The following is a 26,481-nucleotide window of genomic DNA, read 5'->3' on the forward strand; positions in this document are numbered from 1 at the left end:
ACGAGCGTCTGCATGTGCATCACTGTGCTCTGAACTCCAGCTCTCACAAAACTGTGACAATATGAAACACAACGCAACAAAAGGTTCAGTGAAAAAAGGGAAAGATTAAACAAACCTGGGTTTAAAACTAAAGAAAATCCAGCACAGCTTATTTAAAGGAGGGTCTGACTGTTGAAACTGCTTTTCTAAGCGGTGGAACTGAAACAGTCGACCAAACGTCTTCAAAGCCGGCAGAGGTGCATGGATCCACGATGGAATCACACGGGCTCTATCGGCTCATCCTAAGAACTGAGAAGAAAAACATATTTATTGATGTATATATTGTATAATTTTTCTGGAAAAAAAAGAGAAAATTAGGTGTATAGTGTGATATGTTTAGTTTGTAACCGAGCCACGAGTGAAGTGTGAGACACCACAGAAACAGATCTTGTCTGATTTGAATGGTATGAACCTGTACATATATGTTTCATGTCAGTGTTTGAGTGACATCTGCTGTGTTTTGTATGACTGCGAAGTGAAAAGCGCTGATGAACTGTCTGTGTTTAGATTTTCTCAGACTTGGATGTCATCTGGGACTCACACTCACGTCTGTCTCTGCAGAGCGAACTAGTTTTGTCCGTGTTGTGTGAACTACTGGCGTGATCGGGTTAAAGCTGCAGGATGAAACTGAACATCTTTTACCTCCATCTGCTGGTTCACAGTGGAACTGCTCCTTTTATGTCCTCCACATCAAGGGCTCCCAAACATGGAGCCCCTAACAGATCAACATGAGACCACAGACCCTCAGCTGAATATGATTTTGTACCAAAACCGTCCAAAAAGGGCACAGATTACAAAAAATAGTGGTTAGAGTGAAATCTACTATTGGAACAATTATTTTTATGTATTCTACATTTTTTAAGGTTTCTGTTATGACAGTTCTGAGGAGGACTCCCTGACACCAGCTCACCGACCTCTAAAAGGTCTCTGGATCTCACTGTGAGAACCTCTAATTTCAGCTCCTCAAATGCAAAAATTTCACTTTCTCTGTTTTAGAAACGCTGTAAACTGAATATCGAGTTTTGGACTGATGGTCTTGGTGACAGGCATTTCCACTATTTTTTGATATTTTATAAATAATCAAGAAAAGATAAAACAATTAAGAAAAATTCAGCCTCCATTTATTGTGTAATAGTGGTGAGTCAAACATCCCATATTTGCCTACAGTACAGTTTTTTAATTGGAGCCATTTAAATCAGATCACCAGGTTCAATTATTCCTCATTTAGCTGGAAACAGTGCTGAAAATGTTTAGTGATTCATAGATTTAAAAAATATATCTATATATGATAATCATTTAAAATTTATAGACAACGAAACAAAAATATTTTCTGGCTCCATCTTCTAAAATATAAGGATTTGCTCTTTTTGTATGATTTGAAACATTGTAAATTCAATATTTTGTAGGTTTTGAACAACTGGTTGGATTATTATTATTGTTGTTGTTGTTGTCATTGTTGTTTACAATTTATAGCATAAACAGGCACTTTTGGAAGATGCTGCTCTTCATCACAGTTCTGTAGAGTTGTGTGTAGAAATGCTGTAAATCAGTTCTACAGGACAAACTCTCAGCAGGGATCTGTGGTCTGATGTGGATCGGCTGCTTTTGTTTTCCGTCTCTCCTAACAGAAGAGACAAACTACCTGCTAACGTAATGTGGAGTACACTTACAGCTTATTGTTTCCGGCTTTCTCCCTCCCTGCTGTGATGCTCGCTGATACTTCCAGTCTGTGTCGTTGGCCAGTAGTGTTATTTCGACTACTGTGTGTCCACATGCTAGCTGATATCTCTAATTTATTAGGCTGATTTGTGTGAGTGAATGGGATTATATGAGTGATGATGGATGTGTAAGTGTTGGTAAAAACTGACATTTAGGTCTCAGTGTCAATCTGCTTTCATGTTGATAGAGCTCCTCAAAGGATATAAAGATATTGTAGATTTTGATTGATATTGTGGAATTAAAACAGAGTGGATGTCAAGTTTGGTGCATGTGTCTGTACATCTGTGCATTTCTGTATATCTGACATTTCATACAGTGCTGTATTGTTTCTTTTTAATGAGGTTTGCAGTTTGGAGAGCACAATGGTTTTCTGGTTCAGTGGTTAAATGCCCAAAAATAAGGAGCGTGGACCCATCTGTCAATGTACATGTCAACTACTTTTCAACTTGTGCTCATTGTCAACTAGAAGAAAATACATTTTTGTTAACTAACCATTTAAAAATTGGATTTCACAAACTTAGCTTCAGTTATATCGAAAATGAACAAAGTCTCACTTCATGCAGGCTCCTGTTCTCCTCAAATGATTCGCTGCTTTTGGCACAGGTGACGTCACACTTGTGGTCTCTTGCTTGGAGCACCATCGTCCATCTTTAACCTGCTGCCTGACAGGCCTCATAGACCAGGATACAATGCAATGACACCACACTCACTCACTCATTCAATTTGAAAAAAATACATCTCTTGCATTAAAAATTTGGATCCTAAAATTAAGCAGCAGAAAGCAACAAATGAAGTCCACTAGGTTGCAAACAGTGAACTATCTGAGACACAGCCATCATCAAACCCTGTTTAGACCATATCACAATCAAAGCGTCCCGTGGCTGTTGACTGCAGTTTCTGGATGCAGCATTGGACTGATTCAAACACTGTGTTAAACTCACCTGCTAAATTCCTACATTAGGACTGATCGAACACTCACAAGACTAACATCCATTGATCACCTGAAGGCCATTGATGACACACAACACATTTACCACAACATATATTTGTTACATGATTAGTGTTTATTTAAAATACTCCATCTGCAAATGGTTGTTTCAATTAAAAACAAGACAAATTTCACAGCTAGTAGCCTACATAGTAAGCAAAAAGGAGGGGAGTATCCATCAGTCTCTTTCCCCCTCAGTATCTATGTAGTTTGTTCAAAGCTCTGGTTGGGGCCTGGGACAACGGGCTTGGTGATCTGTTGATGGGCTCTGTGAGGTGGGGTCAGGATGGCAGAATTTGAGGGGCCGCAATACTGAGGCTGGTCAGCGTGGACCAAACCTACATTTTGCCATTACGAAACTGCTGAAACACGGTCGCAGTTCTGATCCGAGATCTGTAAATCTGCTCCTTTTTGACCACCTGAAGTGTATATGAAAAGTGAAACGGACCCTACATTGGCACTCCTGTGGAACAGTTCAATACTTAGTCATGTGAGACTGTGCTATGTGCTCCATCCAAATTCAAATGTGTACATCATTTACTGAAATAGAATCCAACACCACTGGAATGAACAGTAAACAAGTCGCTTTTTACACTCTCAAAAGTAACTTTTTGTATTAACTCTAACTTTTGATGTGATATATGTGCCTATTAAAGGATATGTCTGCTGAGATTCTAGATTTTCTTATTTTTGTCAACAAATCCCATGAAAAGACACCAACAATGAACTAATCACACTCAGAAGTACTGTGTTGTCTCCAAAGCTTACAGAGCAACATATATATTCCTCCTCTGTGCTATACAGCACCATCGACGTCCGAAACCTTTGAACAACACAGCAGTGAGCCACGCTGTTTCTTCATTAGGTCAAACACACACTGTAGAATCAGTGGACTGTACACTGTTTATTTTGAGGCAACCCACATGCACCCACATGCTGCTATTAATACTCACTCAGAGCACCAAAATGTGGAATCATCCACTGCTAAAAATAGTCCCAAATAAAGGCCCCATTTCCTCCTGTGTGAGTGATGTTTGATATGACAGCTGTTTTAGGAAATGCCTGAGCTTTTTTAAGAATTCAGTGGTAGATGTGATGTAACTTGTGACCCATATTAAATATTTATATTACCAATGGCCTGGAGGCTGAGAGCCAGGAAGTCAGAAACTACAGAGACAAACTAATACATTCTTGATGTCAGTCTTTTCATGGGATTTGGTGACAACCACTATAACATTAACGCTAGCCTTAACCTCTAAGGCTGCGTGGAATAATTTAAATATTGTTGCAAAAAATTACATTTTCATGACAATCCAAAGACCTCAGATGTAACCGCAGTGGAGAAATTCCTACTTTCTCCTGGAAATAAGGGACAATTAAGAAATAAATAAGGGGTTTGTGAAAACAATAGCTGTGTGGTGAAGTTTTAGGTAAACGCCTCATTTTCAAGTTTAATTTGACAATCACGTGGCTACACAGCCGTACAGTAAATGACCGTCTGGGCAGGTCACACAGTAGCGTCTCAAGGCTCCTGCGTTGACCCTGTGAGGGGGCTGAGTTTGTCCGGGGCTGGCTGTGGGTTAGCTGGGCTTTGGAAATCACACGGCAGCAGTCCGACCTATGACAGCACAGCGTTGGAGTGTCGTATACCTATCAGGTTGTCAGCACTGAAGGATCGTCTCATGGCTGCTCGACTCAGGTCCTTGTACTTGTCCTCACAGAGTCTTGAAATTGCCTGGATGGACAAACACACAAACACAGTTAGTGGAAAGGTCTCATAGATAAAGTAAACAGATCACTGGGTTTTAATCTGAGGCATTCGAATTCCACAACTCTGCAGAATCTCCAAAAATGCTAAAATAACTCTTGCTGTGTTTTACTGTACATGTCACCAGCTGACAAACTGCTTCTCTACTCATAAACATTCAGCCCATGGAAACAGGTATTTTCTCTCCACTTGGGAATTTGAGTAGTCGCCATCTTCATCAAGGCATCTTCTAATCTGAGGTCAGAGGCAGTACAACAAGAGTGCAGTCTGCTTTGCTGCAGAGCAGAGGGGACATATTGCTAATGAGACAAACTGAAATGATTGGTTGAGGTCTAAGGGGGGCAGCTCACCTCCAGTTTCTGGGCGCGTTGGTTGTTGAGAGGCTCCAGAGGGAAGCTGAGGTTGTTGTCATCGGCCAGCTGCCGCAGATCAAAGTAGTACTTGGCATAGACACTGGCTGGCACGTTGATATTAAACTGGAGAAGTTCCAGGAAGTGACGCTCCATCTCATTCCTGGAAGGAGGAAAGATACCTGAGGGTTATTCCAGAAAGTCAAAACTTCCAAGCAGCCTTAACTCCACCCTAAAACTTCAGCTGACAAGCCTCTTCTATAACAAACTACAATGAGTGCAAGAACAGAGGATAAAACTCCAGAAGATACATGAAAGACATGTAAGCCCATCTTCTCAGGCTGCATGTTGCTAAAGAAAGCAAGCTCCAGCAGGAGCACTCAATGTTGTAAAAAAAAGTTTTATTCTTAATGAAAATCCTAACTTATGACAATTCTTTAATTCTTTTTCTGCTGATTGTAAAATAAAAAACATGCAAGAGAAACTGTTGCAAATACAGTCAATATAACAACAGTCACAAATGATAAACTGCAAAAATAATTATTAAAATCCCATGAGATCCTGATGGGCCATGAAGACCTGCGCATGGATTCTGATCAGCCACTGACAAAAAAAAAAAAGCTATTTCTATTTTTCAAAGAAGAAAACATTTTCTTCATCTGTGTTTGCTCTTGTTCTGACTCGGAGATGTGACTTCCACTTTCAGCGTGAGACGGGCTCATGGAGATGGAATCAAAGCTCTTCCACGGAGATGCCGCTCACACACATACACGCACGCACACACGCAGGTAATCAGACATGTATGAGTATCACAGTTCATCTTTTCCAGCCTCCATCATCCTTCCTCCTCCTCCTCCTCAACATCATCACAGCCATGAGAAAAGCTAAGGGAGGTGGTCGCCAAGGAGACAGCATCTAGGATGCTTTGTTGGTCAGCAAAGGTGGTGAGAGTGAGCGTGAGTGTGTGTGTGATGTCTGGTCTCCCGGGGCAACTAATGGAGTGGGCGAGAGCCAGGGCCATTATGTAGAAGCAGTGAGAGCACTTGAGACCCTCCCCTACATTTCTCTCTGTCTGTGTCTGTTTCTCTCTCTACTCTTCTTCCCATCCCTCCATCCAGACCTGACCAGACTCACAAAGACACTTCAATGGCAGCAATGAAAACAGGGCAGACAGCGTGTAGGTCAGACATATATGAGAGGAGAGGGAGAGAGTCAGAGAGGGATGGGGGCTCGCCAACAGAGAACACGCATGCATGCAGGCAGGCAGGCAGTGAACGCACCTTTCCAAACCACAAAAAGCAAGGAGGCACTTTCAACCTCTTTGACACACACACACGCACATGTTCACGCACACAAACACACACACAAAGCAATTGTTGGAAATAAAGCCTGGGTGCTCCAAGCTCAGCCCCTAGCCTCTTCACTGGCTTATTGCCCAAGCGACAGCAGTGATGCTACAGCTTCCATCTATGCCAGCACTTCTCTTATTCTGTCTACTTTAAGTGCATCTGTGTTATGATGTCTTTTGGTGGGGGGGGGGGGGGGGGGGGGGGGGGGGCACAGCACACAGATTTCAAGATGGATTTGAGATGTCAGCCACAACTTGGGAAACATGTAAATGACCTGATAACCATTAACAAACAAGTTCGACACATACAAAGCCAGGCCATTACTCAACTGTGCACCGATCATTACAAAACGGGTCTGCCACCTTGTTCCTGACTACATCCCCCAGCACTTCCTGTGGGATCCCAGCCGAGGTAGGCGAGCCAACAAGCATCGCTCCAGTGTGCTCTGGATCTTCCTGGAGTTTCCTCCAACCTGGACAACAACAATAACAATATGTCCATGTGGAGTGTCCAGGAGACCTCCTGAGCAGACACAGAACCACCTCAACTGGGATCCCTCCAACATGAAGGAGCAGTGATTCTACTCAAGGACTTCCCCAAAGGTGAGCAAAGACATCCTACACAAGGAACTGTATCTGTGATCGACAGCTCTAATTGATCTGTTACAGAAGAAAATCCAGCTCTGTCCATGGTCTCAGAAGAGTTTCTGTATACAGCCAGTATCCTCCGTCAAAACACTGCTTCATGCTAGGCGAAAAAACACCACAGTACACACTCGAGGTCATGGTGTGATTAAGCCAAGCCAAATGGCAAAGACATATGTCTGGTGGAGATAATAAGAAGCTGTTTGAATTGTTGCAAAGAGTATAAACAAAGCTCTCAGTTATATGTGAATAAGACAATGTGTACTGATCAGAAAACAGGTATTGGTATATTCAGTTTGGTTCATGCAGTGTAAATACAATTCAAACTCATATCTAAAACAAAATAAAGGACAGAAAAACAGTAAACCTGCACGGAATTTTAGCATCTATTTTCAGAACTGAAACCAGTGACTCTGTTTCTGTCTCGATCTTCCTCATTTTCAGTGTTTTTGTAAAGAAACTCAACTCACATGTCTTCCACAGTGATGTCTTTAAGGATCTGGCAGTAGTCAACATTCCACACAGCCTGGTCATCCCAGACTTTTGAAGCCAACAAGATGGCTCCCAGGACGATGCGCTTCCAGTTGGCTGGGCAGATATCTAGCTCAGCGTAGGTCAGCAGGCGTTCCAAGTACACCTTGAAGTAGAGGAATGTTTAAAGGTCAAAATTTTAATTAGGGACTGAAAAGATTTTGGGAGCTGAATGCTCATTAACTCCCTTATTAGTTCTCCATATATTACCAACAGTCAGGTTAGCGTGGGCCATTGCATGTGTTTAGTGCTAATACACATGTAACTGTGTTAGATCCCTTACTTTACTAACACTGCATCTAATAATAGTATACTTTTATTTGTGTAGTGGGGAACATGTTTGAGAATGGTGGTATAGTAATACTTTTCTTTCATACACTACTCAATGGAAATACAACAAGCAAGAGCAAGTCACATCAAGCACATGCTACTAAGCGCAAAAATGACAACATTTTGGTGATAGTTGGGCTCAGCTTGCTGTTTTGACAAACAGGCTGTTCGTTTTCCACGGCAGGTCTGAATCTGCACCTCAGCTGCTCTTGTAAAAATCCAAAAAATTGAATGCATCCAATAATCCATCTGCTCCTGCCCGACCTCAAATGCATTCTAATCATCGCTGATGTAGAATCTGTGTTGTGTGATCACGCCACAGACACTCACCTGTAAAGTGTCATTATATTTGCAAGAAGTCAGTTTGTATGACTTTACTGCCCCCTGGTGACCAGTTTACAGTAATACCACAGTATTTAACTAAATGAGTTCGACTTTCAACATGCTCTAGCATACACTTCATCAAATGTAGTTTCAACAATGTTACAGATAGAGGCATCTTTACAAATGGCCTTGGACTGATACAGCACTCTAAAGGTCCACATTAACAATACTATTTTATAGGCTGGAGTGTCTGACTTGATTAAGACTGTCCACTTCCTACCACAGGTGCGTCATTAAATTAATATCATTTCTAATTTAAAAAAATATTCTCAACAAGGCCAAAAGCCCTAAAGAGAGTTTTACATTAAACTAAGGCTGTATTAAACTCTCCACAACGAAGTGCAAACACCACAGCTTTATAAAGAGAAAGACTTACTAGAGTGACAATGGCACATTCTGCAGTGAGCTGTGCAGCGCTGAACAGGGTTCTGACGAAGCGGTAGATCAGTTTGTGTTCAGGGTCAACACGGGAGTAGTCGTCTGGCACTGGCTCTCTCTGTATGGGACAAGCAATTCACACGTCTGAGGGAAGCAAGTGCGATCTGAGATATAGATTACCTCGACTGATTTGCTTGAGGAGTGGAAAAAAAAAAACTTTGAATGAAACAGGCCACGAAAAACAGGTCAAATGCAGGTCTGATGCAACAGCTTCATCGTTGTCTACATAAAACTGATATGTAAGAAAGAGACTGTTCTAAAATCCATCATCAGTGTCTTCAGTGTGCAATTTATTCATCTTTCACTACTCTGGCTTCATACATGCCAAGCATAAATTCTGAAACAACGGTATCAAGTCAAGCATGAAGTGTTAAAGAAATTCTGGTATATTTCAACATGACATATTTCCCACAAATGTGGCTGTTGTGGCTCTGTGGGTTTAGCTAACTTCATCATCTCCACTGTCGAGCTTCAGGGACACAAGGACTTGCATATCAGGACAAGCTGCACGATCCACTGACTTCCCAAATAAAAGTGCTTTTCATGCATGATTTTCAGACTCTTGTCTCTTAGTCAGACGAAGTATAGAGGCAGAGGCAGAAACAACAGGACTCTCCCGAAACTTGAAAACTAGCAGCGTCTCTGTAGTGGCCTGTCACTGCTGTTCAATGCCGACTGGAACTTTCAACGGCTTTCAGCATCAAATGCTCAGCTCTCCGTACTGTCAGAAAAACAATTCTAACACTTAAAAAACTATTTTCTGTGACTGGGCTGGGCTGCAATATGAGTGACCCATCAGCTATAAACACTCTCAACTGGTTATACGTTTTCCTTGACCCACTGTGAGCTGACATTACATTGGTGATGTCAGCTGAGAGGAAAAAGCCCTGGATGTAGATCTCTGTGAAGTTAGCTGTGACGGTGATTAGGGAGCCGCTTTCTGTGTCAAGCAGATATATACAAACAGGTTGGGGGTATGAAGTGAGATGACTGTGTAAATAGAGAAACCAGGTACAGCCAGGGGACCCTGGGGTCTGCCCCCAGGAAAAAGGTTCAATACAACAGGCACATTTCAGGGAAGAAGACTAGGCTGAAAACATCATTTAGTAGAAATGTTTGTTTCATCTGAGTCTTCCTTTTAAAAAGACACTTATATATTGTCAACATGTATTTTGGTTTTGTCCTAAATCTTCCTCTGAACCCTCCCCTCTATTTGTCATCTTCAGTTTGAAGTGGCTCTGCAAGACCTGAGCTATGAGGACCGGTGGTAAAACAACGTCACTGCAGAACGAGACACCACTCGTGCCTCATTACCACAGCTCTACAAGCAAAAGGAAACATTTCTAAAAACCACAAGAGAAGATGAGAATTGTTCTCATTCTTTCTGACTTAACACCAGGTAATGAAACTCTGACTGGCAAAAGCCAAAGTTACAGGGTCTGGGGTAATGTCATCAACATACTCACTGATAAGGGGTGCAACTTCTCATCAAAGATGTCCAGTGACCTGTCTGAGTCCCTAAAACACATAATACATCTGTCAACATACTTCACAAGCTTTTGCGGCATAATATTCCACAAATGACACGATTAAGATCAAATTAAAAGTGTACACCTACCTGTTTTTGATGTGGTAGTATATTGCTAACGTGACACTGGAGAACAAGAGAAAAATTTGGTAAAAGGGAAATAGTGTGTGGAAAGAAAGAGAGAGAGAAAGAAAGAGAGCTTATGGTGTGGCAAAACACAGCAAACATTCAGCACCAGGCTTCATTTAAACTCACTGAGATAATCCAGATTCACTAAAATAATGTTGTTACAGAGGACTGTCCTAAATTAGGTGTAAGAACATCTGTTTTAGTCATGCATCCATTAAGTATTACTTTAGGATTACCACGCTGTGATGCAACAGGATTTTCGCATATGAAATGGCTGACTTTTGGACAGCACAGCATAGTGTGTGTGTGTGTGTGTGTGTGTGTGTGTGTGTGTGTGTGTGTGTGTGTGTGTGCGCACGCGCGTGCATGTGCGTCTCACCATTTGATTGTGCTTTTGAGGTTTGGCTGGCTGACGGTGTTGTCGTCTATAAAGATTGTGGAGCAGGAACTGTATTTCTTTGACAGTGGACCAGGTGATACCTTGAGACACAATCAAACAATCAATGATCTCAATTGATCAAGGGTCAGGAATTAGACCTGTAGATATGCTCTGTGACAGCTGCTTCCTCAATCTGAGCTGAGCAAAAATAATAGAGTAGTCATCCTTCTGGTGACAGAGAACACTGTGGACTAAAGCTACACTGCTGTACAGACTATTTCTAAGATGACATACTTGTCACAGATAATGAGATATTTTGTGGAAAAAAAAAAGAAAACATTTTGTTATCAGTTTTGGCATTTGGAAATTTAAGGTTTTCTGGTTTACCTATGTCTTTACTTGAACTAGATGTGCTATCTTTATCTGATGACATTATGAACAGCTTCTATTGTCAGTATAACTTCCACTCGTCTGTTTTAATACACAGCTTTAGTGTGCTAATGTTGTTTCATGAGCCTTTCCCACACTGACAGCAAGAAAATCCTGGATTAACACTGAATACTTGCGTGACATTCTGGATAAAGTATAAAAATAAACACAAAACATCAGTTAATTCATAAAACTAAATACCTTCAAAAACCTGAACTGGTCAGTCGACAGTGTGAACTGACACCCAGGTCAGTAAAGACAACTCAGCTTAGCACATAAAATCAATTCAGAAATAAGATTTATGATCAACATTTGGATTTTGCCACTTACATGACTGATATGATTTATGTGGTTGCTTTTCCTCTTGTCTCGTACTGTAAAGGAAGAGAGATGTTCCACAAAGTCAAGAAAGAAGGAGGAATCGGTGTTCAGCTCATGCTGCACTGCATCTTTTTACACAAGGCAACAGTCAGAATCAAATGTTGTGTTTCACCTAAAGGTTCTGGTGATTGTTTACTCGCAGCTCATCAAAGACATGTACACCTTAGTACAGAAAAGGCCTGTTTTAATCACTTAATGACTTGACTTTTCGAGATGCCTGTGGCTCCAGTGGCCACGTGAGGCCCTCCCAACTTAATCAAGCTCTACAGGAAAGTAAGTAACGAACATTTTAACACCACTGCCAGGATTGCAACAACTATTACAACACAGCCTCTGATGAGAGAACTGCACAAAAATAAAACATGTTGCACACAATTAAACCCTGAAAACATGTCCATCTTAATATTTAACACTAAATCATGAATCTCTGATGTGTGTTTGCTCTTCAGAGGACCTTTGGGAAGACAGTTAATGTGAATCACTGTTGTGTGTGTGTCACGTTAGGATTGCTCACCGTCTGTCTGGGACTTGCTAAGGAAGATGGTGCTTGCTCGGGCGTGGTCCGACGGGTTAGACTCCAGGGCCAGTTCTGAGAAATAAGATTTGTAGAGACAATCTGTCAACAAAGGCACTTTGTGCGCTGCTTAGCCCTCACTCCTGGGCAGTGATGAAGCCAAAGGAGCAGAAAGGAAGCCATTAGTTGACACATCGATCAAACTCACACACTATAATGTGCATAATAACACACAGTATAATTCTGTTAATTGCCATTATCCACCATGAAGAAATAATGTAAGATGATCTCACAATAAAAAGGCCCAGACACAAACAGGAAGTGAGGGTGGCTGCAGCACTGACTTGCAGAGCATTACTATTGAATAAATCAACTGTCTGATCATATCTGAGGGTTGGACACTGCAAAAGACTTGACACCAAACAAGACTTAAGACCAATAAGCGTTAACTTGTTGACTGACTATAAAAATTCCTGTACTGTTCAGTTTGTGCCCAAAGTCAGGACTCTACCCTCATAATGGCCATCTTCATTTCAAACTGAATTTTCCTTAATGCTATAATGCTTAATGCTTAATACTACAAAAGAAATTGCCAACTATTTTGATAATTGTTTGAGAATTTTTTTCAGGACAAAAAAGTCAAAATTATCCGAAGTTTCTTAAACATGGATATTTTCGGGTTTCTTTACTATATCTTTGGATTATGGACAAAACAAGACATTTGATGATGCCATCCTGGGTTTTTGGGAAACACTGGCTAGCATTTTACAGACCAAACAACTAATTGATTGAGAAAGTAATCAATAGTTTAATTGACAATGAAAATCATCCTGAGTGGCAGCGCTATATTATTATTATTATTATTATTGTAATGAGGTTTTTTCTGTGTGTAAAAAATACATGATTTTGGCTGGCTAAAACAAAAACATATTACTACAACTACAACTATAAACAGCCTTTGGAAACTGTGCAGAAGGCAGTGTGCAGTTTGATTAGTTCATATTGTAGACCTATTGGTAGCTACTGTAGTAGTGTGACTACTTGTGGACATTAAGATACTTTACAGACAGAGCTGTAAATTCAAGCTATTCAAACACAACAGGACTGGTTTAAAGATGAGCATGACTTGGAGAACCGTGGTCTTGATCCAAATCTGTGCAGACACAACATTACATAAAGGACAGAGGATTAGGCGATGGCAGCACTTGTTCAACGAGGACAGCAAGAAGAGACATGAAGAATGCAGAAAGAACTGTTGGACAGATTCTGGCCCTCACCCTGCCAACAGCTGGTCTGCCCAAACTGCACTCATGCACTACTGTCCACAACAACATGAATGGAATGAGCACGACGCATGTCTGCGAGTCAATGATGAGTGGTGAGCCTACGACTGAGCTTGGGTCTACATAACAGAGAAATATCTGAGATTCTTTCTCAGTAAGGGGCCTGTATCAAAGCAAGACCAGAAAAACTTTGAGGGGGGTTGTCTAAAGATAAGGTCTGTTTGCTGACCTTACACTTTGATTCTGGGCACAGTGGTGCCAAATTAACGCCAGTGAGTAGCACATAACAAGGTGTTGTTTGTTCACAGGTACATGGACTTATTAAAAAAAACAATGTTCCTTCTGGTTAGGGTATAGTCTCTCTCTGTCTCAACTTAATCCATCCCCCACCCAACTCAATAACAGGCCACTGAAATAAAACTGAGGTCGAGAGAAGACGTGACAATAATGATGAAGGGCTTGTTTTTATTGGTAATTTCTGAGTGGTTAATGTGGCTCAGAGAAGATGAGGGGAGCTTATTTTCATTGTTAGTGTCTGGCTTGGTAATGTGACGCCAGTGTGATCAACATAATGCAATGTCCATCTGAAGAGTGCCAAGAATGTTATCATCAGCGCTCTGCTGGCAGCAGGATGGCAATAAACACCGGCAACCTGGCAACAGCTTAAGAGGGTGGCAGTGTGTGCATTTCCCTGCAGCTGTGGAAGAGAGTACAGTATATCCAGTTGTTGTATGTTGTTCCACGAAAGATTGATCCTGTGTTGGTGTGTCCATATTCGTGGAGGGCCCCCTTCATACTGTATGTGCACATAATGCTGTAATCAAAGCTAGTTTGCGTGCCTGAGAGTCACATGAGGGAGCTTCACTCCGGCAGTGTCTGGTCTCAGATAACCTCCACATAAACAAACAATATGGGTGTGACACTTCAGGGGCTCAAATACAAGCAAGGGAAAAAGATCGAGTTATCTAATCATCACGGGTATTTCAAATATCTGATGGACACCTACCATCGGGGACCTCTCTGTCGCTGATGTGCTGCAGGTAGGGCACGGTGTTATCATCGCTCACTTCGGTGCTGGTCTGGAACTCCTCCAGCCGCTCCGCCGGTTGTCTGGAGGGTAGTTTGGGGCTCGACTCGGGAGAGACGCAGCATGACACCGTATTCCCCATTCCAAAACCAGGCGTATGCTTCACACTATTGCAGCCAAGTCCAAGTAGTGCAAATATCTGCAGCTAGCTAAAGTTAGCTTCCCTCTGCCTCATACACATCACCAGGCTAAGTCTGTATCAGCACAACACTATCTGCGCGTGCTAAATCGCCGCTGTCCACCAACTACCAGGAATCGCACTCCTGTCCATTTGTGGACATGTAGTGTAACAGTCTAATAAGAGATAGCCAGCCAGGCTCGCCCTGTTGTAGATAAAAAGTGTCCTCTTGTGTAACTTAATATTCGACGTGTAAGAACAACGAGCAGTTACATGCAGGTGGACGCCAATTCATTCATTCAACATGCTAGAGTTTCGCTGCGAGGTAGCTAACTAGCATTATAGCAAGCTAGCTAACTAGTCTCATTAACTTTTTCCTAACTTATTCCATATTATTTCCACTTTTTGCTAGTGTGTAAACACATTTGACTCGAACAAAATGAGCATGTTACCACCTCAACCCGCCAAATTCTGGACATTACATTTCACGAGACTTTCCAAACAGCACCACAGACGTCTCCTCGCACTCGGATCGGTGTGTAGCCAAATCTAGCCCGGGGTTTCTGTGGCCTCCAATGGAAAACCGAGGTAAAAAGAGAAAAAGCCAAGACTGTAGGCAAGAAATTCTCAATGAGGTCAGATTGACCAGGCCTTATCACTGATCCTCCTTAGACAACCAACTCTGGTAACGGGCCCGTACTTCCCCACAAGTACCTCCACCCCGTCAGATTTGTGTAGGACGTACTCAGTGCCACCGCCGCCATCTGTTGAGGCGCTCACAAACGGCACCAGCAATTACTTGGCACGGATTTGTAGCCCCACCCACTCAGTGATTCCCTTCCCTCCCATTAGCTGAGGAATCAAAACAAGGACAGTAAAAAGCCGATTATTGGTTGAATGATCTGTCCGTTGGAGACGATTTAAACCGATGAAATGTATTTACAACGCTACTATTTTTGTATCATCACCGACCCACACCCTTTTTTGACAGTGAAAACAGAAGCCCGTCTTCTATTGCACTGTGGACCTGTCAATCAATTGTGATACCAGCGATAAAGAGGCGGGCCTGCTACTTCATCTTTTCTGTATCTCCTTGCTCATGAAGTGTTTCAAAATGTATTTGATAGCATTAATTTGTCTCTTGCAAATGTTTTCAACATCTTCACAGCAGGCAGCCAAGGAGTAACTCTGTATGAAGGGCAGGAAAAAAGCTAAAAAACATATGATGACTTTATAAAATAGTATTCATTGCTATAGATTTAACTACCCAGAGTAGTTAAATCTGAGTGAACATTTATATCATAGTTAGCTCCACCTTGACCTGCTGCAACATCAGTGCATCAATAATACTCCAATATCATGAAAATATCATGCCTGAAAGGAGATATTCTGCATAGTAAGTATTTTAGATTTGATACTTCAAGTGTTTTGTTACTGGCACCACTTGTATACTTTTACTTGAGCAAAATTTTGGATGCAGAATTTTCACTTCTAATGGAGTATTTTAGCCAAGTGTCTATTAATGTGGTGGTAACCTAGCTCTTTAATATGGGAAAATATTTTAGAACAGTAAATACCATGTGATCATCCATTATACAAAACATGGATCAGTTGGAAAATATAGAAATCACCCCCTCGTCTTTGATCATTGTTTGTCATTAATGTATTGTTCATGTGACTGATTAACAATAAAATACGTAACAATCTTCAAGAGCAGTTTATTGCGACATAGCAAGTGTTTACAAAAGAGTGATGTAATGTCAGAGTAACAGCACTTTCAAATCATGGGCTGGTATTATGTTATATGTGACAATGTTGAAACAAACAGTAATTTGGTGACCTTGTCTCTCCAATATATTATACAATAGATGGCATTTTAAACTTGTAAAAGTGTGAATATATAAACTGATCACATTAAAAGTTAGAAAAATGTTATTATTACTGTTCTAGAAATTATATATATATATATATATACTGTATATATACTTTTACACACATGATATCGATCTGTTTCATGCACAAATGAGGCCTGTGGGTATAAACTATTCTGGCACAGAGATGAAAACACTTTTGGTTTTGCTGGAAAGATATTGTGTCGTCACATCACAAAATTGAGCTCACGATATCAAATCAACAGAAAAAGATTATTACTAGACTTTTTTTTTTTCAGCACCAGCACTGGAATGGTGAATTACAAGAGGTGGAAGTGATTTCTGTCAGAAGACACTTACAAAAGTTTTCATCTCGGGGTATCTGATGGCAGAAGTTTTGGAGTGCTACCCAGCCCCACACACACTGTTCAACCCCTGGCACTGATTACTCTTATTCCTAAATAGTCAGCTTTACAATCAGCAAGGCCACAGGTGTGGTTTGTCAGGCTTCATTTCATCCCTTTACATGCATCACAAAAAAATGATTTCTGCATTTTGTCTATATGTTAACACTGTGACAGATAGGAGGAGAGCAAAAGACGGACAACATGTACAGCTACAGTACATGCTAATGTGTTGTGGGTCAGTATGAGATGATTCGTTCAAAGCCTTCTGAATTACTCAAAGTATGAAGTGCTGCAGAACGTCTTTAGCTGATCCAACTCTTTTATCCTCTGTACATTACAAAGACATACTGTATATATTGTACAATATTGAAATGTTTTAAACTAGAAAAATAAAACTGACAGAGCTACCATGAACTGATGAGCTTTTATAAAACTAAAGAAACAAAACATGTTAACTCAAGGTCCACTGACTAGCTTCTGGAGCTTTCAACCAAACAAACTAACCTTTGAACAGAGACAGGAGTTATTATCTCACACCCATATAGTATATAGAGTTAGGTTGATTTTGTCAAACTACTGTTTCCAAGAACAGTCATGAGTGAACTTTAACGTTGCTCAGAAATAAAAGTTACCAGGATGTAACTCCAACTCAACTCCAACAATGAGCTGAAGGATTTAACAAAATCACACAGTATCTTATACTGTACTCTAAAAATAACAAATATTTTTGATTAGAGAGGATTCATGAGCTGATTCTTGGCTTGAGGATTAACTCATGAATTAACTCAGATTTTGTATATTGTCATTGGAACTTCTGTCGATAAGAAATGAAAAATCTAATGTAGCTTTGTAGTAAAATAAATGCAGTGAGAGTACAATAAAATGACCATAGAAAGGGCAACAGTGGAACAAAAAATTGTGCTTTCATTTGATTAACTGATTGATTTTAAAAAAGGCGTACTGATGGAGCAATTTATGCTTCGGTCTATGAGATAAAAAATACATTTACAGTTAAACATAACCGTGCGTGGCTGAGTCTGATGCCACCAAAGGGCTCTGCTGTGCAGTTTTCAAATAAAACAAAAAGCAATTTATGAAACTGATATATGTTGCGGATCCCAACTGCCCTAAAAAGACTTCTTCTCTTCTCTACAAACACACACCGTTGATCCTAAACAGAACAGCACTCCAAAACATAACATCTCCAGCAAAGGCCTTTTCTTGTACACTTAGCTGCCATGATGGTGGTAGGCCTGGTGGATTACATGACTACACACATACATTGTCTTCTATTATACACTGATGTATGTTACAAATATGCAAAGTTGGTTTCATACAAGCCATAAGAACATGTTTCATATCAAATAAACTGAAATACACAAGTTCTACACATGCTGTAGAGTCTATGTACAGTAATATAAAAAATAAACAGACAAATACAGACAGGTATCCTTCAAAAGCCACACAGCCCCAGAAAAGGGACTGTCTTTTCAACAAAACGCACATCTTCATGGATTACTAGTGTTAGACTCATGTAACTGGTGCCGACTGTATAATTTCTGAAGATTTCACAAAGAATTCAATCTGCTACATATTCCAGAAATGGCCCTGCAATCTCCCATGTTGTTGAACCCATATTACCACCATGAACAGACATCGCAAAACAGACACAATGCTGTAAAACACTGAAAAATGAAACGTCATGGAAACTGACAGTGGCTGACTGACAGCTCACTGTGGCACAATGAGACGATGCTTGATCTTCTCTAATATTAACTAGGTTTGGAAAACACACAAGTCTCTGGTGTTAAAATGACTCCACATATGTGCATTTTTGTACAACCTGGCTCTTCTTCTATCCTTTTAGACATTACACCATCTGTCACGAGACAACACCTTACTCACAGTTACCTGCTGAAACCTGGGGACACAGCAGGCCACAGGAACACTGACTTAAAAACAAACCCCCCCATCTTCTAAACCATGAACACACCTGAACGCCCATTAAAATTGTGCTTTGCCTTGAGAAACTATTTGTGTGCAGAACGGCTGTAAGTACAGTTTTCTTTTCCATCAACCAGACTGGGCAACAACTTTCACATCATAGATTTTTTTTTTCAGATAAAATGGCCCCTTGTTGCTGCCTAGTGAGTAAAATTTTACCATAACTAATAGGACGGTTGGCCAAAACTCTAAAAATGTGTTTACCTCATCCTGCTAAAAATCTCATTTCAACAGCATCTCTGACAGCCGTCTCTGGTGGCGAAGCGGAAGAACATGAGTGAGTGAAGCGAAAAGTGTGATGTCACGCTGTAATACTTGAATGTCTGCTGACACACACACAGTTTCCTTCAAGATTGGCAGTTGGTAGCATCTTTAAAAACACTTAGAAAAAACGACTCGTTTGTGCCCATGTAGTTGTAGAGTCCGTTATACAAGTGACTGTGTGTTTGAAATGTTGGTTCGAGTAGAGATTCAGAATTGATTCAAAGCTTTTAACTGCGGCTGAGCTCGCCTGACGCAGAGATGTCAGAGTTTTAGCTGTCGTACAAACTGTTTTTGGATAAAGAATGACTGTAAAATGTAGCTTAAAGGAGGCACAAATATCAGGTATTGTCACAACTTCAGTGTCCTCAGTTGTTTTCATAATCAGTGCTGTTTTTTACAAGCTAGGTCTTGCCACACTGAACTCACCATTGCAAAACTTATAGTCACCGTAGCAACAGAAAATATTAATTTCTGAAAATTTGGCAGGTGTCTGTAAAATCACATATCAGGACACTGTTTGAAATCAGAAGGCAAGGTAAATTAAACTGCAGGTAATCATAGCAACAATGCTGATGCTTCAAGGACAACTTATCGATCATTATTGCTTACACAGTAAACACGCATGTTCGACTGCACCGACGAGGCCAGTTAAATATGAGCCTTGCACAGCTTTGAAACCACAGGGAGCGTCTTTTTGTGGTTGGAAGAAGGTTCAAGGATGACACTTCCTGAGCCTCACTGGACTCCAGGGAAGTATCTCTACGAAGGCCCTGATGAGTACTGTCTCATACTATCTTACATGGGTATTAGCCAAATCTATGGGATGGCCAAAATACATGGGACACGGACGTGGCATGACAGGTGTCCATTATAATCAAGTGAAGCTGCTGCACTGACCACAGACGCCTCATCTCTATTTTACCTCCATGTGCGGCTACACAGCCCTCCAGCAAGTAAAAACTATATAGAACTGTGTAAAAAAACAGTACAATCTATTCAAAAAAGACTAAAATAAATAGCTAATTTGCACATAAATGCCTATCCATGATCCTGTTGTTAAACAGGATGCAGTTAATGAATTCAGTACCAGTTAATAGAGCCTACGCTTAAACCCTGAATAACCAGCTGCACCATCACTTAGCAAAAGTTCACATGCACAGAGTGAGGATGATCAACTGTGTGCAAACATGCCAGCAATGTAACAGAGTCTATGTAGCAGATAAAAAAAACTCTGCTCCCCCCGCCTACATGACATGTCGCAGCCATGCTCCATATATTTTGGCCATCACAGTCAAAGGTGCGTGAAGCAACACGCTGTCAGCAGCTGATTTTACCCTTTAAATGACGGCTTTCAGTTAGCACTTCACTAATATCTATCATCAGAGCCGGATACACACGAGTGTACTGATGCTAGAAAGATTTAGTGTATTTCAAATGTATTATAGTGACAGCCCACTGAAGGTAGTGTAAGCTGAACCGGATTGGGGTGACTTCATCAAAAAGAGCCGGCCATGTGCAAACTGGAAGGCCAGGCAGGCAGAATCAAACAGTCGAAGTATTTTAAAAGAATTGAAATGCTACTTTGCCCGGCTCGCTGTTCAGGACAGGAACTACTCAGATTTGTGGCAGTAAAGGTCTTTCAGGGCTTTAAGTTCTTCAATGAGTGTCTTGTTTTGATTCTCCAGGACAGCGACCCGGTTCTCCAGACACTTAACGTACTCCTTCTTCTTCCTGCGACATTCACGGGCTGCCTCTCTGTAGGAAGGACAACAAACAATTTGTCTTTCTTATTCATTTGGGAGGGGGTGGGGGGGGATTTGGGACCTTCCCCAGGACTTTTCTGCTGGCACTGTACACCGAGACACATTTCGGTCACGAACTACTCGGGTCACACACACAAAGACACAGATGTCCCCTCTGTTCATACCTGTTCTTCATGAGGCGGACTTCCCGTTTGCGGGTGACCTCCTCTGTGGCACCCTGGGTGGGGAGGGCGGGGGACGAGGCCATGACAACCCCAGGGGCGATGGTGCTGGCAGGGGCCGCTCGGATCTGATAGGCCTGGACGTCACCAGACGCAGCTGGAAGGTGTAGTTAGCAGAGACTGGATGTTAAACTGGATAAAACCACTTTTACTTGGAGAATCAGAGTTTCATTAGCATTTTTGCTGATAGCCAAGAACAGTTACCATGATTAGGAAGAAATACACTGCATGATAAAATCAAAACTGCCCTATTATTCACTTCATTAGTACAGATAAAAACAGCTCACTCTCACCTTGGACCACCACCTGGTTACTGGGAACCAGTATCTGCTGGCCATCACTGGTCTGTGCGTACTGGAGGATGGTGGCTCCAGGCTGGGCGGCGGCCGCTGCGTTGGTCATGGTCAGAGTCTGAAGGCCCTGGACTCCATCTGTACCATTATTAGCCAGCTGAATGGCCCCGCCCTGTGTGATTGCAACTGTGTGTTTGGTGAGAGGGACAGATGGGGAGGAGAAGGAACACTTCAAATGTGTTTTATTCATTCAGATTCATTATTCATATTAAGGTGTGGTTCTGTTCAATGCTGCACTTTGGGCAGGAAGCCACAGCAGGAGAGAGCAGCCAAGAAATTATAAGAATAATAATGATTAAAAATAAAACTATCCCTTATTGTAACAGCACCCCAGCTGCCCGGAGCCAAACTGTCACCTACTGTATTGGCCGCTGCTGGTCTGGTAGATGGGCGTGGGGACGGTAACGGTGGTGATTGCGGGTGTGGCAGCGGCAGCAGATGAATCCTCCTCAGCCTTTTCCTCCTCGATGCGAGGGACAGCCGGTGCGTCAGACGAAAGGTCGTTCAAGATTTTCCTGTCGGGACAAAAAGATGCCGAAGTTACTCACGAAACCTGCTGGGCAGGGCTAGTGTGATGTCATGAGATGTGGCTTTCACAGAGGACAAGTTTCACATTTATTCATGTGAAATAATGCATCAGACACACACAAACACATGCAAGCTACCTGTACGAGGGCCGTCGTGACAGAATCTCTCTGCGCTTCTGAGAGTCGGTCACACTGTCGACTGACTCCTGTGAGTCCTCACTTTCTGCTATGGTGGAGATCTGGAACACACAAACGAATCAATAAAGCAGAGAGAAAAGCGCCAAACAAACCCTTTGGCTGTTTTGCATATTATTGTTAAATATGAAACACCTAAAACTGGGAACATACGTGTGTGTGTGTGTGTGTGTGTGTGTGTTTACCTGTACAGCCTGGACCTGTGGGGACTGGATGACGGACGGCTGTGCGGCCTGGATGACACCGTGGACCTGGACCGTCTGTCCGTTGGGAAGCTGGACCAGTGTTACTGTGGGACCTGTTGCTGAGCCGTGGGCCGTTGTCATGGATACCTGAAATTCAGAAGTGATGTGACCGTGCTGTCTGCCATGTGTTCTTCAACATGGACTTTTTTTTAAATGTGTGGCCTTCAAAATCGCTATTTTTCAAAGTTTTGGAAACCAGCTGCACTTGCTGAACCTCAACAATGATGAAGACTGTGATCTCTTGGTTTTGCTGAGTCAGCGACATTTCTTTTTATCTTTAAGAATTCTTCAAAACTAACTCAGCCAAACCTGGAGACGTTGAGCGGCCACATCTCGCACTGACTGAGAGCCTGGTCGTGATGTGACCGCTGTGTGTTACCTGTGCCAGCGTAGCGATCTGTGTTTGGGTGATCTGCTGGCTCTCTGTCTCAGTCACAGCAGTCTCCACCCCCTGAGCCTCCACTGCTGACTCCATCTTCATGGGCTGAGCTGAGGATGAAGAGTTGAAGAGAAGTTGTTAAAACTGAGCTCCGGTGGAGCTGCAGGCGCAGCACCTGCAGTATCAGGGTTGCCAGTGGCTTGTGTGATGCAACCACAGGAAACAGGCAAACACACACAATAGAAATACGCTATAAAAAAAGAAATTGCGAACCATTAGCTGAATTTTATTTTCAATCGGGACTTTCAGCCTTCCCACAGAGCCCAGACTCCCTCTCAGTCAGGCTATGGCATGTTTAGCTCAGCTCACTGCAGTCATGTGAGCCATCATTTGGGAAAAACCCGGTCAGGCAGACTGCTGCTTGGATTTTAATGTGCCTCTATCTGTACTGTTATGGTACCTGTGCTTGGAGTGGCCAAAAAATAAATAAATAAATAAACCTAATAATACACATCATATATTAAATATGTCTTTATTATTATTATAAACATTTGTTTTTTTTAGTGCAATAATCTGATTTAACATGTATCACAGAGGAATGATCGCCTGACCTCAAAGAATGTTTCTGCAATCTAAAAATGTTGGGAATCCCCCTGATGGCCATGAAACATAAAGTCTTTATTGAACATCCTGGTTCTAGTCTACAGGAAAAGAGAAGTCACTGGGAGAGTTGGTCGTCTCCTCCTGCACGGTCGTAAAGTCGTAACATTCAGCATGAAGTCATGGGTGCTGAAATGTGCGAGAGGCCAAGTGTGCGCACATCTGCATCCATTCATGGTTAATAATGCTGTGAATCACTTTGGAAAAAAATCTGAGAAAATGTCTTTTAAATAGAAAAGAACTATTTTAAGACATGAAGGATACAACCTCTGTCCTCTGTGCTCCTCACTGAAGGATCACATTCACTGTAGTTCCACCCGTAAACTCAAATCAAACTTTATTGAACCGTGACCGTCAACAGTTTAACAAAATCTATCTTACCTCAAAGTCAGATCACGTGCTGTGACCAGCTCAACCTTGTTTGAATTGCAGTGTTGTTGATATTTATTTAATTTCTAATAAAATAATAAATGGGCTTGCATGTATTAGAAGGTATTCAACAACACATATTACCTATATCAGGAAAAAAAAAACAACAAAAAAACAAGTGAAGAATGCATCCTGAAGCCCAGAATGAGGTGCGGTGATACGGCGGACACAGCCTACAATCAGAAGACTAAACTTGGGCTTGACTTGCTTAACTTAACTTAACAACTTGATCTGTAACCAACACTGAGACTCTCCCCCCGAATCTGTCCCTTTCTCCTGCAGGGTATCTCCTGCATTCTGCCAAACCTGACAAATGTACACATTTTTTATGTCAAATATCTTTTCAGCAGTGTGAATGATACCTGTACTGGCCAGTCCTAACCAGCCGGCATCCAGTTACATCCTGTTTTCACACGTCACCTCCATGGAGTGACTCCTCTGTTACAGCATGTGGCCGTGATACATTTGATGCATCACTTCTGAAAAAGCTTTCGCCATCGCCAGCATGGTCAGGTTTTTGTAAAGCTGGCCTTTTGAGAAAAACCTGTTATCATAATGATCTGGATGGTACCAGCCCATCTGAGCAGGGGAAAAATCTGATCGCATCGAGTTTACTCCTCAAAATGTCTAAAGGCTACTTTGATTAAACCTTACAAAGTTCTGATGACACCCTACTGGCTGATTAGCTCATATAGGGAGAGACACGAATACTAATAATCCCTTATCAGTAGAGCAGGTCACAAAGTTTCCCCAAACTGTTAATAATAACATTGCTAGATGAGCCCTAAAAGCTGACGTCACTATGACTGAGACTGTGCCAGATAAATTAATTATTCTACAGACAACAAATAGTTCAAGCAAAATACAATCTATCTCCTTTAATTAATCAATTAAAGGACATTAAAAAAAACAGCTTTATTTGTTTTCATGATCTAACACATTTTAACTTTAATAATAATAGATTATAGTCCTGTGTGGCCTGTTAGTGACGGTCACCTGCAGGTTCAACTCTGTCCATCTAAACACGAACCAGGAGAAACTAATGAATCTGATGTGATCTCCCTCCGCTCATGATCACCAGAACAAGGCTTCGGAGATGTGATCTCCGCTGACTCACAGGCTGAGCAGTGAGCGCTGATCGGGGACGTGTTGTTCACTGTGATCTCACACTGTGCGTAGCTTCCCTCCGCTGCATGATTGGCTTTACACATTTCTCCCTCTGCTTTTCAAAAATCACTTGGATGCTCCGTGTGTGTGTGTGACAGCAGAGCCACATGGCCGGGCAACGCCCCCTCAGCGCACACCGGTCACATCCCACGAGATGAGGAGAACATTCAAACTTCATCTGAGCGCAAATAAAAGATGCGCCTTCAATCCAAAGGCCCGACTTCATGTTTTCTACGCGCGATCAAACGCGACGGCCCGCGAAGGCACGAATGGATGAAAAACAGGACCGAGATCATGATGGGTTACGGACAGCTGATGAGAGAAGGTGTGGAATCACGAATAACGTACATGAGGGCGAAAACATCAAATTACGTCGTGCAAGTAGCAGAAAGAACTGGACGCGTCGCGGTTGATGCTTTCAATGCGCCGTTCAGGGAAAAACGGCGCAAATGTGCGCGCACGAAGCTCTGCACGCTGCGGAATGATGTGACAGCTGAGCGCCACAACGCTAAAGTCCTGTCACAGTTTGAGAGGTGTTAACACTCAAGCTGCCCCTCATGGTCCGCTATCGAAGCCACGCGTTTGCTCCGCTTCTCTCAAACAGCTGCAGCCTCCCCTCCCTCCATCCTGCTACAAACACACCGCGGCGCCATGATCTCTTTGTTTCCTTCGGGCCGAACCCGACCAGACCGACACTTTCTACGGCCGCGTCCCGTCTCTCTGAGCCCCGGACACCACTCCGTCCTTACCGATACAGACTCCCTTCGTCACTCCCAGGCCTCCGGAGCTCCACTTTTATTCTGGCCGACACGTAAGAGCCCGCGTCAGGCTACACCTCCGCCGCGTCACCGGGAACAACAACACGGAGATTGGAGAAGGACGAGAAAGCAGATGGCGACACTGGCCGGAAATTACCGACGAGCGGACGGAGCTGGGCGGAAAAGTCCGAGCAGAAGCGAATCACAACGACACCCTCCTGCCTCGTGAAGCGTTTGGCAAAATGACAGCATTTTACAATAAGCAGTTTCTAAGCAGATATAATTATTATATAACAATAACAACAACAATAATCTGTCAGCTCAATACGGCGGTCATAAAAGCTGGACCCGAGGCCTTTTATTAACAGCTTAAAGGGTCGTCTGGTACCCCTAAATCACATCAAGCAGATATTTTACTTTTAGCTGAATGTGGTTATGAGGATAGTTTTAGTTTGATAGTTTTGATTCGAGTCGAGTAGGAAAAAGAGTTTTAAATTCCTACTGATGGTTTACAGTCAGTACTTGTATACAGTATCTGGTGTATTCCAAATACTGCTGCTAGGATACAGTGTTGTATTTGGGGTCCTATACTACAAGACATAGGAGTTTACAATAGAGTGCTCCAGGCCACTGGGCTTCTTGTTCTTTGAAATGAAGAACCTTCTCTTGATCTATAGTTTATAAGATAAAACATTCATCCGAGTTGCAGTTATAAGCTTTGTATTTTACCAGGTGACAGCAGGAAGCCGTTTTAGGCATGAGACAGTATACTCCCACTGTGCGTTCTATAGTGTCAGGAGGCTGGAGACTGGCCTTGGGTGAGAAGCAGTGTCCATCACAACACAATCAT

The 26,481-nt window shown here is 42.1% G+C and overlaps 2 protein-coding genes across 3 annotated transcripts; both read right to left on the reverse strand.

Annotated features, from left to right (window-relative positions):
* Positions 1–2,805: 2,805 nt before the first annotated feature.
* ccnyl1 (cyclin Y-like 1) lies at positions 2,806–15,166 on the reverse strand. Its single transcript, XM_076746790.1, has 10 exons — positions 14,190–15,166; positions 11,901–11,975; positions 11,336–11,379; positions 10,577–10,677; positions 10,159–10,194; positions 10,007–10,058; positions 8,479–8,598; positions 7,328–7,494; positions 4,865–5,027; positions 2,806–4,481 (listed from the first exon to the last, which is right to left on the reverse strand). The coding sequence occupies exons 1-10, from the start codon at positions 14,350–14,352 to the stop codon at positions 4,365–4,367; spliced, it is 1,038 nt and encodes a 345-aa protein (XP_076602905.1). The 5' UTR covers positions 14,353–15,166; the 3' UTR covers positions 2,806–4,364.
* A 2,405-nt stretch (positions 15,167–17,571) lies between these two features.
* On the reverse strand, positions 17,572–25,737 carry creb1b (cAMP responsive element binding protein 1b). Of its 2 annotated transcripts, none has more exons than XM_076746948.1 (8): positions 25,623–25,737; positions 22,618–22,727; positions 22,179–22,325; positions 21,937–22,037; positions 21,632–21,786; positions 21,212–21,397; positions 20,862–21,015; positions 17,572–20,689 (listed from the first exon to the last, which is right to left on the reverse strand). In XM_076746948.1, exons 2-8 carry the CDS (start codon positions 22,717–22,719, stop codon positions 20,545–20,547), a joined length of 990 nt encoding a protein of 329 aa, XP_076603063.1. In that variant the 5' UTR covers positions 22,720–22,727; positions 25,623–25,737; the 3' UTR covers positions 17,572–20,544. The 2 variants fall into 2 exon arrangements, with proteins under 2 accessions (XP_076603063.1, XP_076603062.1); XM_076746947.1 differs by lacking the exon at positions 25,623–25,737 and adding an exon at positions 24,703–24,770.
* Between the last annotated feature and the right edge of the window lie 744 nt (positions 25,738–26,481).

The sequence above is a fragment of the Chaetodon auriga genome, chromosome 13 (genome assembly GCF_051107435.1).
Source record: "Chaetodon auriga isolate fChaAug3 chromosome 13, fChaAug3.hap1, whole genome shotgun sequence".
Taxonomy (NCBI): Eukaryota; Metazoa; Chordata; class Actinopteri; order Chaetodontiformes; family Chaetodontidae; genus Chaetodon; species Chaetodon auriga.

Coding starts and splice junctions, on each gene's coding strand:
- creb1b (XM_076746947.1), bottom strand. CDS start 24,724: ATGGACAGAGTTGAACCTGCAG. Junction 21,787..21,936: donor TCACGACGGCCCTCGTACAG/GTAGCTTGCATG, acceptor TTGTCCCGACAG/GAAAATCTTGAACGACCTTT. Junction 20,690..20,861: donor GTCCGCCTCATGAAGAACAG/GTATGAACAGAG, acceptor TCCTTCCTACAG/AGAGGCAGCCCGTGAATGTC.
- ccnyl1 (XM_076746790.1), bottom strand. CDS start 14,352: ATGGGGAATACGGTGTCATGCTGCGTCTCTCCCGAGTCGAGCCCCAAA. Junction 11,380..11,900: donor TAGCAAGTCCCAGACAGACG/GTGAGCAATCCT, acceptor CTTCCTTTACAG/TACGAGACAAGAGGAAAAGC. Junction 10,195..10,576: donor CTCAAAAGCACAATCAAATG/GTGAGACGCACA, acceptor CTTGTTCTCCAG/TGTCACGTTAGCAATATACT.